The sequence below is a fragment of the Gavia stellata genome, chromosome Z, assembly GCF_030936135.1.
Source record: "Gavia stellata isolate bGavSte3 chromosome Z, bGavSte3.hap2, whole genome shotgun sequence".
NCBI lineage: Eukaryota > Metazoa > Chordata > Aves > Gaviiformes > Gaviidae > Gavia > Gavia stellata.
This window is the reverse complement of record NC_082637.1, coordinates 68,566,847-68,585,291: the sequence shown is the minus strand read 5'-3', so window position 1 is coordinate 68,585,291 and position 18,445 is coordinate 68,566,847. Positions and strand designations below refer to the sequence as shown.

Sequence of the window (18,445 nt, the reverse complement as noted above, 5' to 3'; positions counted from 1 at the left end):
ATATAAATAATGTAACTCCAGCAATACTGAGCTTACCATGGGATGCAAAACTCACAGCAAAGCATGGTAAATAGCCTTAAGTACATCCCATGCTTCTGTGATTGCTCTGCTGTCGTGACCCAGATAGCTAGTTTATACCTACCGAACGGATTTGTCTGCATCAGTCCCAGTCACTTTGATTGCAGTGTAGACACGCTCTAGATCAGCAGGATTTTTAATCTGTGTTTATACTTGATATATACGAAAGCAGAACTGGGCTGGTATCTTTTCCTACGCAATACATCTGATCTGTCTACTAAAGCAAAGGGTGCTTAATTTAAGCGTTCTCTGTTTTGCAAATGCAGAGCCACCAATATTTTTCTTCGATAACATTTGTTCCCAATTGTAGCCATCAGAAGGTCAGAAGAAGTTCAAAATGACATGATGGAGTTTATCTATTTGTTTGGAAAAATGATCTGGTTATTGCCATAGCAAGTTATATTAAATTGTTTTGGTTGTATCATATAGGATTTTTATATTAATGCCATATTTCAAATGTATTTATAAAACAGTTGAGCTTTGACTATTATAGTTCAGATGAGCGCAGTTTTATAATTGAGACATTTGCAAATTTAACAGTTAAAATTATTTTGGCAGGGACCAAACATAGATGCATTTTAAAAGAAAAACTTCAGATAATTGCATCATGATGGATCTTTTGAGTCCTGTTCATTTCTGCTTTCAAAGATATTAAATCAATACAGATCTCAGGACTGACTGTGTGCAGTATGTGAATGATGTATGTGATGAGGTTGGAATTTTTTTCTCATTTATGTGCGCAGTTTATGTAGATGTGCTGTTAAAGATGACAGAGTGTTTAAGCAGAGTTGCAATGTTAATGGCATGGTTTACCTCAGGTATAAAATGGGGATTGCAATACATATCTTTTGTAGTATTACAAGTGAAAAGAGCTACAATCATCTGTTATAAGTGACCAAAGGTCTCCTATTCTTTCTCTCGCATCACCACAATCATTTAAAAATCTGCCAGCTATCTGCTTGCTGCTGGTTATTATTGTACTGACTTTTAGAGGACTGACTTACACCATAATTAAGAGACTGAAGCATAGACGCCCTCTGCATTGTTGAGCATGATGCCTTTTGACACTATTTGCAGTCCTTGCGTGGAATTTTGTGTGTTAAGAGTTGCTCATGTCAATGTGATTTTGTGTCTGATTCAGATCCTGTTTACAATATTAAAAACTTTATTAGAAGCTGAGGGGTTTTTTTTAGTATTCATTGATTTTGAACATTTTTAGAGAAATTACATTTTAGATTGAGAAAATATGTCACAAAAAATGACATTTAAAGTTGATGAATATGAAATGTACCTACAACTGAAGTATGTTATTGCTAATGATTCACCTGTAGTGATTGGAATTGATTTATTTCATAGTCATAACTATAGTGCTAGGAAGATAGTAATCTCTCCTTCATTTTCACTAAATTTGATGTAATACATATATAAGTTAAATGTCCTGAAATGTGGAAAAAGTAGCAAAAAAGCAAATGACAACAGGAAATGTCACTCTCTTCTTTCAGGACTGCCAGACATTCTGTATAATACAGGATATCCTGTATATATGGCAAAGTTAAATATGAAAAGCATACAGGGCACCCTCTTTTCTATATTGTCATGGCAACTGAGGCTTTTCCAAACAAGCACCAGCTTAAATTCCCAGAGATTCAGGAAAACAGCAACTGCATCTGGACCTATCGCCTGTGCAATTGGTCTAACACGTGAGATTTGTTAAGCACGCGCAAAGTGTGCACCATGACTTTTCTGTCCAGCACCGCTCCAGATTTCACCTTCTTGCTACTTCACATTTCACAATGTGACTTCTAGACGTAGTTATATGCTTTTGGTATGCTGTTGAGAAGATGATCAAAGATGCAGATGGGTATTAATAGGGACCAGAAAAGTTCACTGACCCAATCTGTATCTCACTGTTGAGCAGAATTTACTGGGTTTTTGTGAGCATTTATTGTCACTAGCATGCCTCTTCTCTACTTAAGCATCAGAAGGCCAGATGTCCCAGGACACCATTCCTCCTGTATCCACAGTGAGACACTCCACCGTACATTTTGCTCTTCCGTGCACTGAACTTCCAGTGATGCCAGCAGCAGCTCTAAGTACGTAATAACTGAAAAATATTTAGATATCAGTATTATACACTGGAATCAGTGTAGAAGTGGAGAATATTACAGCAGTGAAAGTTTTGGAGACAAAGGACACACATCCATACTAAAAACAGGCTTCATTAGTCCTGCTCACAGAGCAACTAGCCTTTAAATTATGGAATGCTCCTGAATGTACCTCATTATTAAGCCTCTGGTAAGTGTCTTTTCCTCTCAGTCAGTTTGTTTATTCATCCTTGATTCCAAGGATTTGCTCAATTTTCTAGTAAGTATAATATATTTCCTATCCAGATGCCACATGGGATTACTAGACAATTTACTTATCTGGACAAAATAAATGTCTTTCCTTTGAAGCCTGGAGTAACTCACATCCTTCTCTGCTCTCTACTGGAGAACGAAAAGTCTTTGAGAAGAAGAAGCAAAATCTTCCACAGTGACATACTATCATATTCTGTTGGATGATCCTTGGTATTTTTTGACAGAATGAGTCAGCAGAGACTAGAATCATAGTGCATTAACCTCTCCTGTCTCACTCTTCCCATACTCCCCATTTCTTGGAGAGTTTTTAGACAAATTTGAACAGGCTAAGATGACAGTCCTGGGATTGCAGCAGCTGTTTGGGCTGTCTCAGTATGGTGTCTTATCTAAAGTTGGCTGTGACTCTGTAATAGCAGTGACTCCCTAATGCTAAAGTACTTTTTCATCTTCTCCTCTCACCTTTTACTTTGATTTTTGGCTGAAAAATTGGCCTCTTTAGTTTACTGTTGTTAGGTGGAGTGAGTTCAAGATACCAAGCAACCGAGGGGTTTGAGTTTAGGAATGTTTTCAAAATGACTATAAAATATGAAATTTATGTTATCCACAATATGTTAGAGGTCAGTTCGCCCTCAAAACATAATGTCTGACAATTGTGCTTTCTTAGTGTGGGTTAGAAAAAGAATATAGTAGACTTAGGAAAACATCATAATTTAAGAAGTGACACATTTCAACAAAGACATAAAACTGTAGGCAGTACAGAAAAGAAGCAAAACCTTAGGAAACCATTACTTCATTAGGACAAATATTTTATGTCTTTTAAAAGACTCCTTATTAAAAAGGGTGAGCTCTAGGACATTCATGTTTGCATGAAATCATAAATCTGCCATTTGAGAACAAGAAGTGCTTCTTTCTATGGATAAATTGATTTTTATTACAGCTTCATCAAATTATTTGAAAATAGTTAATCTGAGTGTATGGCTAAGAGTTGGCAGACAGTTACTTTTAATATTCTCTCATCTTACAAGTGTAGTGGTCAAGCCAGTTAGGAAAGTCAGCACCATACAGTAAGTATGCAGTCTGTGAGGCATAAAAAAGAAGCTGAACAAGGGCTCATTTCCTTGCTATTAGCAGGAACATGTTCCTCTTGAAGAATCCCTTACATAAAATATAAAACCGTACTCTTTTATTTCCCAGATGGCTTAGCTTCTCCTGCCCTTTCTTTAGTGTTCCTTCCCTTTCCCTTTCCCCTCAAATGTATGGGCTAATAGATGGATATGACTTAGTTACCTACCTTCCCAGCAGACTGGCAGCCAGGGGATACTAGCTGGCCAAGAAAGGGCTTAGATCTTAACTTGTCTGCATGTAGATTCAGGGTTTATTTTCTCCATGAATGGGAGGGAGCTCGTAGAGCTCTGTACCCCACTGGGAAACCCAAGGTTTTTCTATTCTGGCAGAGGGGAAGTGGGGCAATTCCTGCTCAGCTCGGGAAAACTGGGAAGTTGCACTCCCTGTTAATCTCTTTGTATTTAAGCAGAAAATTTTTGTGATTATGCATGAGGCAGAAAGAGACAGGAAAGGAGTGGGGAAAGGTTACGCTTTCATCACGTTTTCTGGGTCTGCCAATTCATTTAGCCTTATCCATGTCTTTTAGATTGCAAGCTCTTAGGTGCTGTGACTGTTTTTATGTATGCCTTTAATAGCCTATCACTGGTGTACAACGGATAACTAGTTACAAATTGTTGGGGTTTTCCAAGGAAACCAATTTTTTTCCAGAGAATGCTGAGAAACTAAAACTGTTTGCATAAAAATGTCAGTTTCAGGGAAACTCCTGATGAATAAAACTTTGGGGAAAATGGTTCAAAATCATCTCAATGTGTTGTTCTTACATTTTTCTAAACAGAAAGTTCATTCCTCAGTTCAGAACTCCTTTCAGTTTTAAAGCTCAGTAAGCTTATAATGAAACATTTTATTATGGTTTATAAAACCTTGAAATCATCCAAATGACTTTTTTTTTTAAAAAAAAATCTTGCTCCAAAACATTTTCTTATTGTTATTGGTTTACAAACATTGTGAGGTTTTGGCTATATTCAGTAAAATATTTTTGCATGCAGCTCTGCTAAATAGTGATTAATTTCCCATTTGTGTTAAACTTTGAGGATGGTGGGAAAATAATCAAAATAAGAACTGGGTTTTTTTTTGCTTTGTTTTTAGAATTCAGACTTGGGGAAATAATAAAACTCATTTTGAATGACTCATTTTGCTGTTAAAATTTTTGACATTAATTATAATCACTATTGGTTTCTAATTTATTTATCTGCTTTGAGTTCCTTTGTAAAAAAGTCAACATTTAAGGCCAGTACACTTGCTGCTCAAACTAATCCCCTATTTCTGAAATATACCTGCTGCATCTGTGTTAGTCTACATAAGCCATCTAAATATTTTCACTTAAAACTGTTTGGGACCCAAAAAATGCCCTTTTACCTAAAATTATTTTGGCACAGAGAGCAGAGTTGAGAAAGGCTGGAAGGATAAAGGTAAGCTGCATAGTGTTAAAGATGAAATGGAAAAAAAGCAGAATGGGATAGAGAAAGATGAACACAAACCTTTGCAGTCAGTCCTTGGTTTTCACTCTAATGAGGCATTCTTGGGTGTTTTTCTGCTGCCTTGATAAAATGAGGGACAGAAAAAAGGAGCATGATGAGACAGTGGCTGATGGGAGAGTAGAGGCAAGTAAAGAGAATTTTGAATAACATTGGTTAGATATAGAAGAGAAAGTTGGAATTAATAGTAAGAACATTGTTTCTTAATCTAATTAGAAATAAAGACACAGAAGAACCATGATAGCATAAATTATATTCTTGTGACAAGGTGCTCTACAGTCATGGAACAGCATAACATGTAGATCCAAATGTAACCATTTATAGAGCATATATCTGTGTTGTATGTGATTTTAGGAGTGGCAGTGTTTGATTCATTCCAGGAACAAGTAAATATATCTGCTGTTGAATTGCCAACACTGTTTTTGTCAGCATCTCTGTGTTGCTTGGACATCTCCAGTCCTAGTACTGTCTTTGCTAGATACCAGATAGCTTCTGAGAACTGACTGAAGCCCTGCAGAATGTAGCTTGGCTCCATGCTAGCCTCTTGGAGAGAGGCTTATTTATATTTATTTGTAAATCTGTATCATTCTACAATTTTAAAAACTGAGTTTGTGAGTTACATATAGTGCAAATGAAGAGCAGGTTGCAGCTTTACTGCTTATTTCTAGATCAAATCTTTCTGGACTATTCTTTTTCTTGGCATGAATCTAGAATGTGGATACCTAAAGGGGAAATGCTTAATTTTTATTATCATCCATGTAATTTTCCAAAATAAGTGCTTCCATTCTCATCCATTGAGGCTCTCAGTCAGGTTTTAATTTTCACAATGTGAAGATGTGATGAGTACATGAGCAGTTACTCAGATTTGCTGGTCATAGTCTGAGATTAATTACAAAACATAGGTTTGCAACAATGAGCTTGCCAAAATCTATCAAACATTGATCCTTTTCCATGTCAGCAAATATGGAAATGAAAAGGCTGAAGAAAAGCTTGAGCCGAAGAACAGTTGGAACCTATTGTGTTTCATCCACCTCAATAGATAGGCAAAATATTGCAATGCTGAGTCCACCCTTTATTTAGAGTATACACAATTCGTGACAGTGGTTTTTATAACTCTAAAAATTACACTTAATAAATATGAGAAGATACAGGTTTTCTTGATTACTTAAACCTAAATGTTTATTCAAGCTTTCATGAGAAGTTTGTCTTAATTTAAACAGAGCTAGGGCTGCTGAACGGATGCCATTTTTTTGATGTGGACTCAGTACACATGAAACAAGTTTTAATAACATCCACGCTCATTTAACCGGTAAATGTATTCTACAGAGGCTTTACTTCAGCATGGTTTGCCTGCTGCAATCAGAATGAAACTGAAGTTGGCTTTTCAGAGGTAGATTGTATTTACGGGTTTTATCCTTCATTTCATGTAATAAAATGATTGCTGGCTTTAATTAAAAAAAATCAGAAGGAACGTGTGTAAATATTGCCGCTGTAGTTCAGAGCAAAGAAATATTACTTGTATTTTCCCTTTTGGTGTTGATGTTATGTAGAAGTTGGAGACACTAACACATTGTGGATATTGCTGCTGAGAAGGAGAAGGGAAAAAGATAGGCTTGAAACACAGTCTGCGAGATGGCACAAAGCCAACGCACTGAAAAATGGCAAACGTCACATTTAACAGCTGGACGCAGAAATATTTCTCTTTAATTTGGAAGAAGAAAATTTTTTTCACAGCAGGGCACTCTCAAAAGAGCACAACATCAAAGAGGGTGGGTCTCCCCAGTCAAACATCATCTGGCTCCAGTGATGGAGCAAAATGAATGAACTGTCAGGACTTTTTTCCAGTGTGTATGTTTTTGCCAAGTGAAAAGTAAAAGGTTCAGTGGCTTGTTCTGATCACAGACCAAATCCTGATAATGGAAAGCTGATTCCCTAAAGTCTTCCTCTGATCAGCTGACAGGCAATGTCTGAAGAAGACCCCAGATTGATTGATGGTCCACTTTGTATTGATGGCCCCTGCCACCCTTAGAGATAAGTGAGATATGCCAAATACTTAACAGCTCTGGAGGGCTCCTGTGATTGTGACTCAAGCCATGTTCTAATCTAATGTTATAATCCTCACAGAAACAAACTCTCTTCCAAAGAAACTTAACATGATACTTACCAATACCAGACCTGCACTCTGGCAAGAAAAAAATCCATTTCACATTCTCTACCATGTGTCCACTAGCAACACCAGCACTACTCATTAATGCATCCTTTTCATCTGCTTCTTGACTCCGACTTCAACCCTGAAGCAGTTGCAAACTAACCACCACCATGACGGTTTTCTCACAATCCTATAATCTAACAAATTCGAAGGAATAATAGAGCACAGGCATTTTTTCAATATAAAAACATGGCGACACAGTTTGTACAGCCATTACTCATTTGTTTTATGAGGAATCTCAGGCATAGTTTATCATATACTTTATTACTTGACCTTTTAATCATCATCTGGGGAACTTAGCATTCCAGACATTCCAAAATATTCCAAACTAAAAATACCAGTGTGCCTCATTATTTAAAACTCACAAAGGAGTTAAGTATATTTTCTAAAATATGTCATTTTTACTGAAATTACTCACTTACGGTGAGCCTTAATAAGACATTTAAAAAAGAATTGAAAGAATTACCTGTGGAGTCTGTACTGTAGTAGCAAATGGGTGCTCTGCTGAGAAAGATGTTCTATACATATACTGTAAAGACAGTTCCTACCCATATTTACTTACAAACTCAAAGTGAAGATAAACAAATGGTGCACAAAAAAAAAGTATCAAAATCCCTGTTTTCTATGGCTACAGAATCAAGACACAGAGTTTAAGTACTTGCTGTAAGCCAAGTTTTCAGCGCAGGAGCTGAACCCAGGCATCTGCAGAGCAATTCCAGTGTCTAAACAGAGATGCTTAATGCCATTTTAAATCCTGGAAAGTATCTAAGACGTATAGACAGGGCTGACAGGTAAGGCACAGAGCTTAGGGAGATCTGCCTGCCTTCCAGAGCAGCCACTGAAGGCACAGCAGGATACTCAGGGCCATCAGAAACACTAGTGGAAACTTAAGTTTAGACACACATATATAACGCTTTGCACCCTAGTCCAGTGCCGAACCTTTATAAGTGGGTCACAGCCATTACACTAGGCAGCAATGCTTTTGTCAGAACAAAGTAATGTTCTTGACATTGCTTGAAAGTGAGGTTACTTGTGGACAGGCTTTCATTTCGGAGGGGTTTGTTATATGTAACTAATTTCTGAGTTAGGGTTTCTTTTCAGTTCCTTTTTTTCTCATAGAATGCCCATGAACCATGAGTCAGGAATTTCAAAGTGAAGGTGGTGGAAGTCATCACTATCTTGTGAGCTGACGAGATGATCTCCAGAGATCCCTTCCAACCTCAGTGATTCCACAATTCCCTGAAATGCCCCTGACTTCAAATGAGATCATAGCCTCTCATGGCACATGCAAAGGAAATACAAGAATTCCCTGTCTCAATGCGAGAAGTCTTGCTTAGAAAGTTAAAGCAAATTATAGCTGCTTTTACCTGCCTAAAAAGCAGACAGGCACGTAGGTTTCCGAAGTGCCCAAGTAAGCAGGGACTTGAATCTCATTGACTTCAGTAGCAGTTTTAAGTCTAACTTGCTAAAGGATTTTTGCCAGTTTTACTACAGGTTTGAGAGTATCTCTAGGAGATCAGTGTTTGAGAGGATAAGTACCTTTCTCAACTGGTTCTTAAAACGCCTAGGGGGATATGGTGTCGGAGCTTCAAAAAATCCTAAAGGTAAAGAAAAGAATGTGAAGTCCCTGGTGTTTCAAAGTGAAAACAAACAAAACCCCTAATCTAGCAAGCTTCATTTACAGAGTGATAGTTGTGCCATGTATTCTATGTGCCATACTTCAATATGTCTGAAAGTATCACTAAGGATTGAAGCTCGGATTTGTAAGTGTAAAATCTGCTACCTTCCTGGAAGTGCTAATTCACACATAGACACAGTTTCGTGCACAAAGATATGAAAACACAGTTTGGAACCATGTTTTGAAAATGTACTCCGCAGAAATTACAGGAGCGAGGGATCAAAAACTTCTCTCCTTGTGCCATCAGCTTCCTCTTGGTCAGTAGTAGGGTAAGCCCCAAGTCACGTTTGAACAACAGACCTTCCTTGCTCTCCCTTCAACTTTCTTCCTTCTCACATATTAGAATCAGGGCAATTTAGAATGATTTCCATTTATGAGTGTCTTTTCATCCTGAGTGATTTCTCTAAGGTCACCGAATTATCAGTAAGTCACCTTAGGAGCTATGTGCCCACTCACTTGTTTCAGCTGCATTGTCTGTCTTGATGCTGAGTGATGAAGTCTGCCAAAACTTGTTTTTGTACATGCTGCTTTGGAGTGCTGTCCTCTGTCACATTACGTTTGTGGTTAGCTATTTTGCCCTTTTAATTCTTTGTCCGACTGGATGGATGTATTGACTAAATGGAAATAGGCTGAAAGAACATCTCAGCTGAATGACAGAGGACCCCTCTGGAATACTTTGTTGGTTGTAAAAGAATGAAAAGATATGAAACAAACACCTTTTAATTTCACTTTGCAATGTTTAAAGGTTTTAAGAAGTTGCAAGAAAATGGCCCAAGCTCTGTCATTACCTTGCAAAGGAACCAGTCATGTTTTCAGAGGCACCAGGAGCAACAAAGATCACCATAACCGTTTTGATTCCCTGGCTCAGAATATCATCTTAGGAGCTTTATTACTGAGTAAGTTCAGTGAGGGTTCCCAGATGAGTGAGGGTTTTCAGCATCAGGCCCTTACAGTCTTCTTGTAACTCCCTACCTGATACACATCTTGGGATATGCATCTACTAGCCAACTGTTGTGAGAGTCTTCTGTTTGGGTTATTTCAGCTTTGATCATTTGCCTTCCTGTTTTTAAACCATCTCTTCCTTTTTAATCTGCTTTCTTCCTGGTCTCTTTGGATACTGAGCCTAGACTGGCAATACTTTTTCTCTTCGTGCTCCGTGTCCAACAAAAATGAGACTGCAGAGAACAACTTCATTCTGTTGCCTCCCCATGGTCTTCTGCTACCAGGGCTGCACCGGAGCACAGCGCAGTGAGCAGGGTGGAAATACCAATGCCAAGCAAAAATGTCTCCATCACAGAAAGGCCCATGGCCAGAATGCCACTGCTTTTTCTGCCCTATCACTGGACCTGTCAGGAGAGTGCAGAAGCACACACTGAGGAGGCTACGTTACATCAGTGGATACTGAAAGAGCACTGGTCCTTTACATATGTGTTGGCATGTGTGCAAGTTTCCAACTTCATGTGTGTTTTTTCTGCTGTGTCTTCCCCTTTTTGCCCTGTTGTTGAGTAACACTGGTTTGTGTTACATGTCCCTATTCCAGGTCCCTATTCCAGGTCCCTATTCCAGGACCTCCATGGGCAAAAAACCTCAAAACAAACTGTTGAGGCTTGACCTAAAAAAAAATAAAAATTAATGAAGTCCACATAATCAGCAGGGCATTGCTCTCGTGACACTTTCTGGAACAAGGCTCCAATCCTCCAACCGCTCACACAGATGCTTGATTTCACACACGAGTAGTCCCATTGAGATCAATGGGACTACAACATGTGCGTAAGTGTTTGCTGGACTGGGGTCTAAGTGAGAGATGAAGCCTTTCACCTAGCACAGACAGTTCAAAACAATGTTTATAGTTTCATATGCTATAATCCTTTGAGAAACATTAAAACTAAATAGCTTTTAATATTAGTTGGCAAGTATTCTCTTTTATAACATTTGCTAGATGATGCCTGCTAGATTAAAGAGAAGAAACATTAAGCAGATATTACAAGATGTACACTCCATATCAGATATGGCTAATTGTAGAAAATTGCTTTGAATAGTGTGAGCAGCTAAAGACCATTGGCTGTCAGGATATATTTCTGTGCATTTTCACAGAGGTGTTGCATCCCAGGGAGATTATTGCCAACAAATGTTGGAGAACATTTTAGTCTGATTTTAACCAGTGAGGCCTCCTGATGTTTCCTCCTTCCTCACTTATTTCAGAATTCTATTCTGCTAATAGTTTATAGCAGTTCAGAATGTTTCAGTGCAGTTAAAAGCATGTGGAAATCTTCACGCTAATTCAAAGTATAAAGAAATTGACGCCATTTTGCATGTAATACAAAAATTGGAAAAGCAAAAATAATCCTTTACATGAACTGTTGCATTCTCTACATGGCAACACAATATTATCCAGTTATTGAAAAAACAGAAGCACTTTGAAGTAAGTAACTAGTTATTGACATAGATTTATTTCACATAGATGTAAAGACTGTAGTAACTAGCTTTCACTATCTACATAATCATAAAAACAAAGTGTTCTTATTTCATCATAAGCCAACAAGCTTAGATGTTATCTATAGCATATTTATATTTTTAATTCTGATACCTCTCCGTAAAGAATCTGAAGGCATATTTTAAGTGACTAAACAAATCAGTTAGTCTTATCAAACAACAGTGGAATATATGAGAAACATTTATAACTAACACCTCTCTGAAATAATGTCCATACAGATTAATAGGGAACCTGTCCAAATGTTTCCACTTACAGTAAAATGAGGTTGCTGACATGTATGGTACTATTTTTTCATACCAGTTTTATGAGTGTAGCTGATTATTACAGATTCAGTAATATTTATTAGGCATCAAAGTTAGAGTTATCACAATGTGATGAATAGACTTTTCTTTATAACGGCTAAGAATAATTTGCCTGTTTACTGTATAGGTAATATAGAAGATCGTGTACCATTTACAATGTATTTCAATGTTTGAGATGTGATCTTTATAAAGACTGTGACTATATAATATTATTATCTATCAACATCAGTGTTACTTTTTAGTTAAGCTATATTTGGAGACTTTTCCATGTATTGCAGTTTGCTAATGAGTTTCATTATATTTCGTATTTTCTTTTATATAAAGAGACTAAGAGTTGTTCTTAAAATGTTTGCTGAACATCCTGACTTGGTCACCAAGCTAGTGAATGAAAGGAGAAAGATGGGATGCGTAAATGCGTGATTGTTTCTACACAGCTTTCTCATTCAGTGTGTAACAGGGAGAAGACGCATATTCAGAAGGGCCCTCCTCCTCTGAGTCAGATGCCTAGCTCCTAATATTAAAGGCATTTAAAGTCTAAAAGCATTCATTATTCAAACAGTTGTTATAATCAAACATGAACCCAGCTATAGTTTGATTTTATGCTTCTTAAATGTAATCTATTCAGTGAATTTTGTCAGTGGTCTCCTCTCTTTCAGTTCCTGCAGCAGCATCTTCTGAATGTTTCAGACTTTCTAGATAGTCCTTTGGCAGTGTGTTGATTTCAAATGGAGATAGGCACCAATGTACTACACAGAATCCAATCTAAATGAGTAAGTTATCAAGTCATGCATACAATTCAGTTTGCTTTCAGTTTGACCTGATTAGAAATGCTAACAAATAAATAACGTATACATGTCATAATAAACAGTAGAGCCCATTGGCTTGCCTTAGGCAAGCCAAATCACTGAATTTTACTGTGCACTTACCTGTGTGAGTCTCTGAGCTTTTCAGAAAAGTGACTGTTCATTATTTCTTCTGCTCTACAGAAGAACTAATTTTCCTTGTCATTTGTTAAGACGGCCATAGAGCTCTGTTCCATGGTAATGTCAGTGAACATTCTCCCTCAATCTATCAAAGCATATGAGTATTCAACTTTACTTACGGTACTAGTTTATTTGAGGGGATGAATACAATGCCGCAAAGCAAACAAACAAACAAAAAAGAAAAAAAAAAGCAGTTTCCTTCAAGGGAAATAATCAATAGTAGAACCAGCCCAAAAAGGACCATAGCAGACACACAAATCCTGGGCCTTTTTGCCTGTAGCTTTCTTCTCCAAAAGTTCAAATGAACAAATAGACAGTGAAACATGGCCTGAGTGGCTGAAGAGTTATGAGCCCTAGGGAGGAAACTGGACTCGGAGGTTTAGGATGCATCAGAAAGTTTATGTGTCAGACAGTGGTTCTTGCTGGCTCTGACAAAGGGACGCAAGCAGGGCTGCTCTCTCAAGTGTCAAGAATAGGCTTTGTAGGTTCAGACTCAGAATGTAATCTTCCATAATTACACACCTTTTACAGACTGTCAGCTAAGTACCCAGGCTTATCAAACATTGACCTTTTTGGCATTGTTTTCAAATTCTGTTTAGGATACAGTCACCTGTAAAGGTTGTTGTAGTGTTCTTATGTCAAAAGCAAGGTCTCACAGTAGTGAGATTTGCCTAGTGTAGAGATTATTCAGTTTTGATGTCCAAGCCAGCAAAGGAAGGAGCTTTCAGTGTTGCTGTGGCTTGTAAGTGCATACATTGTTATAAAAAGAATATAAGGTATGGATGCTACCATATCTGACATGTCAGTCTGTTTCACCAGATTGTTGTAACCTTTTTCTCTGTATTTCCAGTAGTTTAGAGTACATCCATTGTTTTTAACCACATGGCAGATGATTTATGAAATGTATGTACTCATCAAAAGTACTCCTTGCTATCTTGACTCTTCCCACTGAAGTCAAGGGTAGAACTTCTTGTGGGAGGAGAAGGCTAATGCCGAGTGATTTGAAAATGCTATGGCCTTATGCATGTGATGTCAATGAGAATAGCAGTGAACAGCAAAAAGCAAGATTCTCTACTAATGGTAAGAATTAATTCTTGCATGTTTTGTGGTTTTCTTCACATCTTTTCTGATGTCTTGCAACATAAAAAGTTATTCTAATAGCTACTTTTACAATATAAATGTACATGCAAAGAATAATTCCACTTTCAGAACCAGTCTTTTCTCTCTCTGCCTGCAAGGAAAATGCGAGGTCAATTAAATTGTGTGCTAATACCTTTTTTATTTGACTAAATGGAAAAATAAAATGCAGGCAGAGTTTTGAAAGACACAATCCTTTAGCAGGCCACGGAAGGGGAACAAAGGAAAGCAACAGATAGAGAGGAAAGATCTCCAACAAACTAACCATTTTTTCTCTCCATCTCTTCTGTGAAATTGGTTTTAATTGCGTCATAGCTTGGCTTTCTCTGTGGCTGTGCTATCACATTTGGGCTTCTTTATTCTAAAATCCTGTGTCATCTATACCAGAAACTGGCACAACAGTCTTTAGCATTGGAATTACATTTACCCCCATCTATCCAAGTGAGCAATGCTATGTCAGTACTGAAGCAACTGAGAGTTCTCAGAAGGCTCTTTAGCGCTCTGCCTTATCTGTTATACTACTTAAATCTTACATGGTCCTACCTAGTCTTGGTATGTTGCCACAGTGACAGATGTTCCAGCAACTGCTGTTTATTTTACTTAGTAATGGTCGTTCATAGATTTTAGAGCATCATTTACATGAGACACTGTGTGCTTTAGAAATTACATTATGATCGCCGTTATGCGTTGCTAGCATAATTGTCATTATACATTTAGGTATCTGCAGCCTCCAGATGTTTATCAATAACCAATCCAACAAGTAATAAATCCAATCCTTCGTATTTAATTTTTAATTTTTTGCACACTATTACAACATGAACCTGACCAGTATCAGTACACTGGCATCCTACCTGTTTTTTCCCATATTTCCCAGGTGGAATGCATGTGTAGATCACGATGAATATCACCCTGTAAGAAATTTCATCATATACCTCATACCTTTCTGTACTTATGTCTTGATTACTGGATAAACTTGTGTTTGTAGGGAAAGGAATATAAAAAATAGAAAAGAGAATACTTGAATTGTGCTGGTTACACTTTGGACTTACTTGCTTGGAAAATGAAGCTGTTTCTTTTGTATTCTGAAGTCAAAGGATGAAATTTGTAGAAAAATAGTATGCTTCAAATTCTGAGTCTCTTGATATGTAACATACCAGTAAACTACCAGTAAATAGTCAAGAGTGTATTAAGAAGTTAATTAATTATATGGGAACTACTAAGGAGGAACGCAAGACATGTAAATTGAGAAGGTGAGTGCAGACCTCTTCTATCAGACTCCAGTCTCTGCCAGTAGTCTGGTGCACTCCTCAAAATTGGAACAGACCATAAAAAAGAAATCTTAAAGCTTTTAAACATTTAAAGCAAAAGCAAAAAAAATCCTTAAAACTCAGAAAAACCCACAGTTAACAAATGCTTTGGGTCAGAAGAGGGAAAAGATCCAGTAAGCAGTTTAGGTTAACACTTCCAAGTGTAATCGAAGTAGAAAAATGAAATAACTAAATTCGTTTCTACCGCTTAGATCAGTGACTGTTGTGAGAGACAGAAAAAAATGCATGCATTCTCCATAGGGAGTTGGAGAAATGGTATTTTATTTTGCCATGAGGCTCTTGCAATTAAGTTAAAAGTTAAAGTTAAACAAGTTAAAAGTTATGCCAGAGTAGGTGGATGTAGTGATCTAGTGAGGTAGTTAAAGATTTTCAGTAAAATCAGTTTATCACAAGATTCTGCAATAGTTTTTTTAATAGATACTATGAGTGTTTAAGTACATATGTATGTGTAATACAGATGCAGGCGAATATGTGTATCCATATAGTTTGCTGTAATGTCTGGGTTCACAACTTATGCTACAGATTTGCTCTTCCTCTGTTATGGCAGGTCATGATTTGCTCCCTCATGATGGTTTCTTCAGGCAATTATATAGTGGTTGCCAGATTTAGGCAACTGTAAGATGACTGAGAACTGGTGCACGATGGTAATATGAATAATAACAGACATATCAGTTAAGTTTTTTCATCTTTTAACCTGTATTATGCAATTTGACACGAAAAGCGATACAAGGCAGTATTGCTATTTCCCTTCTAAGGTTAAGGTTTCTGCTAAGGTTTTCATTCCCGTTAAGAACAGGGCTAAGAATGCTGTGGTATGGATTCTCACTATGCAGCTTTATTTGCAATGTCAGCAATATCCCCCTAGGAAAGGAGAGCATAGTGTCACGGATGCATCAGTACTTGCAAGAATAAAGCATTTGAAAATATTTAGTCTCGCTTGTAGAGCAGTCCTTCCTACCGCTGGCAAAGGCCTGAGAAAGCTCTGGTCCTGCATTTTCATGGCAGGTTTTAATTTCTCATGTCAGCTCATGACTGTCCATATACACAAAGTTCTGAGTAGGTCCCTATGTATCCAGATACGGCTGTCAGTACCGATTATGGCAGTCGTCTTTGTCTTTCCTGTTTCATATCATCTGGGGATTAGGAAGCTATCAGCTCTTTATTTATGGGAATTGTTTTTGCCTCCTGTTAAGCCGTATATTGTTATGTTAGTAAGCACCATGTAAATGAATATGTAATAAACACTGTGCTGAGGCTGTTTGGATAGATATTGCCAAAATGGTCTCAGCCGAGTACTGTGAGTCATTAATTTTTCCTTCTCTTTCTTTTTGTAGACTAGTTTCCTGTAAAACCTTGCCATTTCCATTACAGATTTTTATTGTTCAGGATATTTTGCTCATATATTCAACATATAATAACATGTTTGCATCAGAATAGGTCCTTGCTGATAATCAACAAGCTACCATACATAAAAAATAAATTAAATCCTCAGTATTGGAGTATTTGTTTGCCTCTTCTGATTTCTCTGACTTTATTCCACCACTTAGTGCACGTTGGGGTGCTATCTTCCTTCTCCAACGCAGAAGCATCTGGCTGGGTTCCACCTCGTCCTTGTCACTGGCACTCGGGAGCAAATGATAAGGAACTCTGTAGACACTTGATTTCCCTGTCTCTCATGCTTTAGCAGTGGATATATTGCTCCTGATTACTCAGGAGCAATTCAGGCTGGCTCCTGAATTTGAGACTCTCATGTGGTGGAGTGAAGAACTAGATTCTGATTCCTGTGTATGTTTTCATGTGCATTGTAGGAAACACTCTTCTAATAAATCAGAAATATTGAAACTGGTCACAAAATTTCTGAGATTATTCCTTGATACTGAAATATAAATGCAAGATTGTTAATTTGCTTGCTCTAGAAATGTTCAATTCAATGTGATAAATGTGCTTCCTCTTTAATTAGCAGAATTAGTACTTTCAAGAAGACATCAATTTAGGCTCATACAATTTCAAAAGGGGTAACATTTTTTGGGGTAGGATTGCTAAAGCAGATGGTATCTGCAGAGGGGCAAAAGATCTGAAGATCAGGTTTGCTTCAGATAAGCACCTTATTGTTCAGATGCATTTCTGAAGTTTAACAAAGTAATTGCTTAACAGGTAAAAAATCTTGTGAGACCATGTGCTTTTCCTAGGATTAGCACTTCCTGGATAACATTTTTAAGCAGTCAGAAGGGCAGCTGTGCATGAAACATGTATCTTTTCATTTCAGAGCCTCCAGAACAATTCTATTCTTTGACTTCAGAGGGAGTATCCAGTGCTGAATAGAGACATAATTCTGTGGTTTTTTAAAATTACCCTAACAGGCTCTCATGTCCTTAGCAGGGATGTCATGTTTAGGAAAACCATGATTCCCTCAGGACTGATTTCTCATTTACTACTTCAAAAAATTATATGTCTCAAGGGAGCTTCTAAAGGCATCTTCAACTCTCTTTTTCCTTCTAGTCTCATTTGTTTTGGTATTATGAATCCTACAACTCCCTAATGTATCATGTGAGGTTGCTGAAGTAAATGATCTTGCTGCAACTGAGACGTGAAGGAAGGGATACTTGTTTAGGGATTGCTACTGCCCCTTGCTCAGATGTTCCAGCCATTTCAATGCAGGCTTTACATCCAGATTTTCTTGTTTATCTGGCAGTTCATTGTTTAAGGCCAGCCTGTCAAACTAGGTTAAATATTCTTTGGGAAACATGGTCACATCTTTGAGACACCACAAATATGTTTAATACAAAAAGATTGGCTTGATAAAACAAACATGATAAACTTGCATCCCCCAAAATGCTTTTCTGCTGTTCCATGTAGATTTCTAAGAGCGTCAGTACACAGTGACAAATCTCATGGCAGTAAATTCCTGGAAAAGGCACAGAGAGAGACACCAGCAAAGCAGTGAAAATGATTGCTGATGATTTGTTCTAACTACTTGACCTTGTGACATCTCCCCCAGATATATGACCAAGATGGGACACTGCAGCACTTTATTGATGGCGGAGAACCCAGTAAGTCAAGCTGGATGAGGTATATCCGATGTGCAAGGCACTGCGGGGAACAGAACTTAACAGTGGTTCAGTACAGGTAAAGTACATGTTGATTTACTCAGTGCAACAAAATGAAAACGGTTTTAGTGAAAAGTCAGACTGTAACTGTCACCAGCACTATTGCCTTTGATTGCAAAGACAGTAACCGAGCTTTTGTGAACATGCTCATCCGGGGCAATACAAAAGCTGC

The 18,445-nt window shown here is 37.6% G+C and overlaps 1 protein-coding gene across 1 annotated transcript in view; it reads left to right on the top strand.

Annotated features, from left to right (window-relative positions):
- PRDM6 (PR/SET domain 6) overlaps positions 1-18,445 on the top strand; it is a 72,597-nt gene that overhangs the window by 30,233 nt on the left and 23,919 nt on the right. Inside the window, exon 3 of the mRNA XM_059834263.1 lies at positions 18,165-18,292. Coding sequence (XP_059690246.1) covers positions 18,165-18,292 — 128 coding nt within the window. The remainder of the gene's footprint in view (positions 1-18,164; positions 18,293-18,445) is intronic.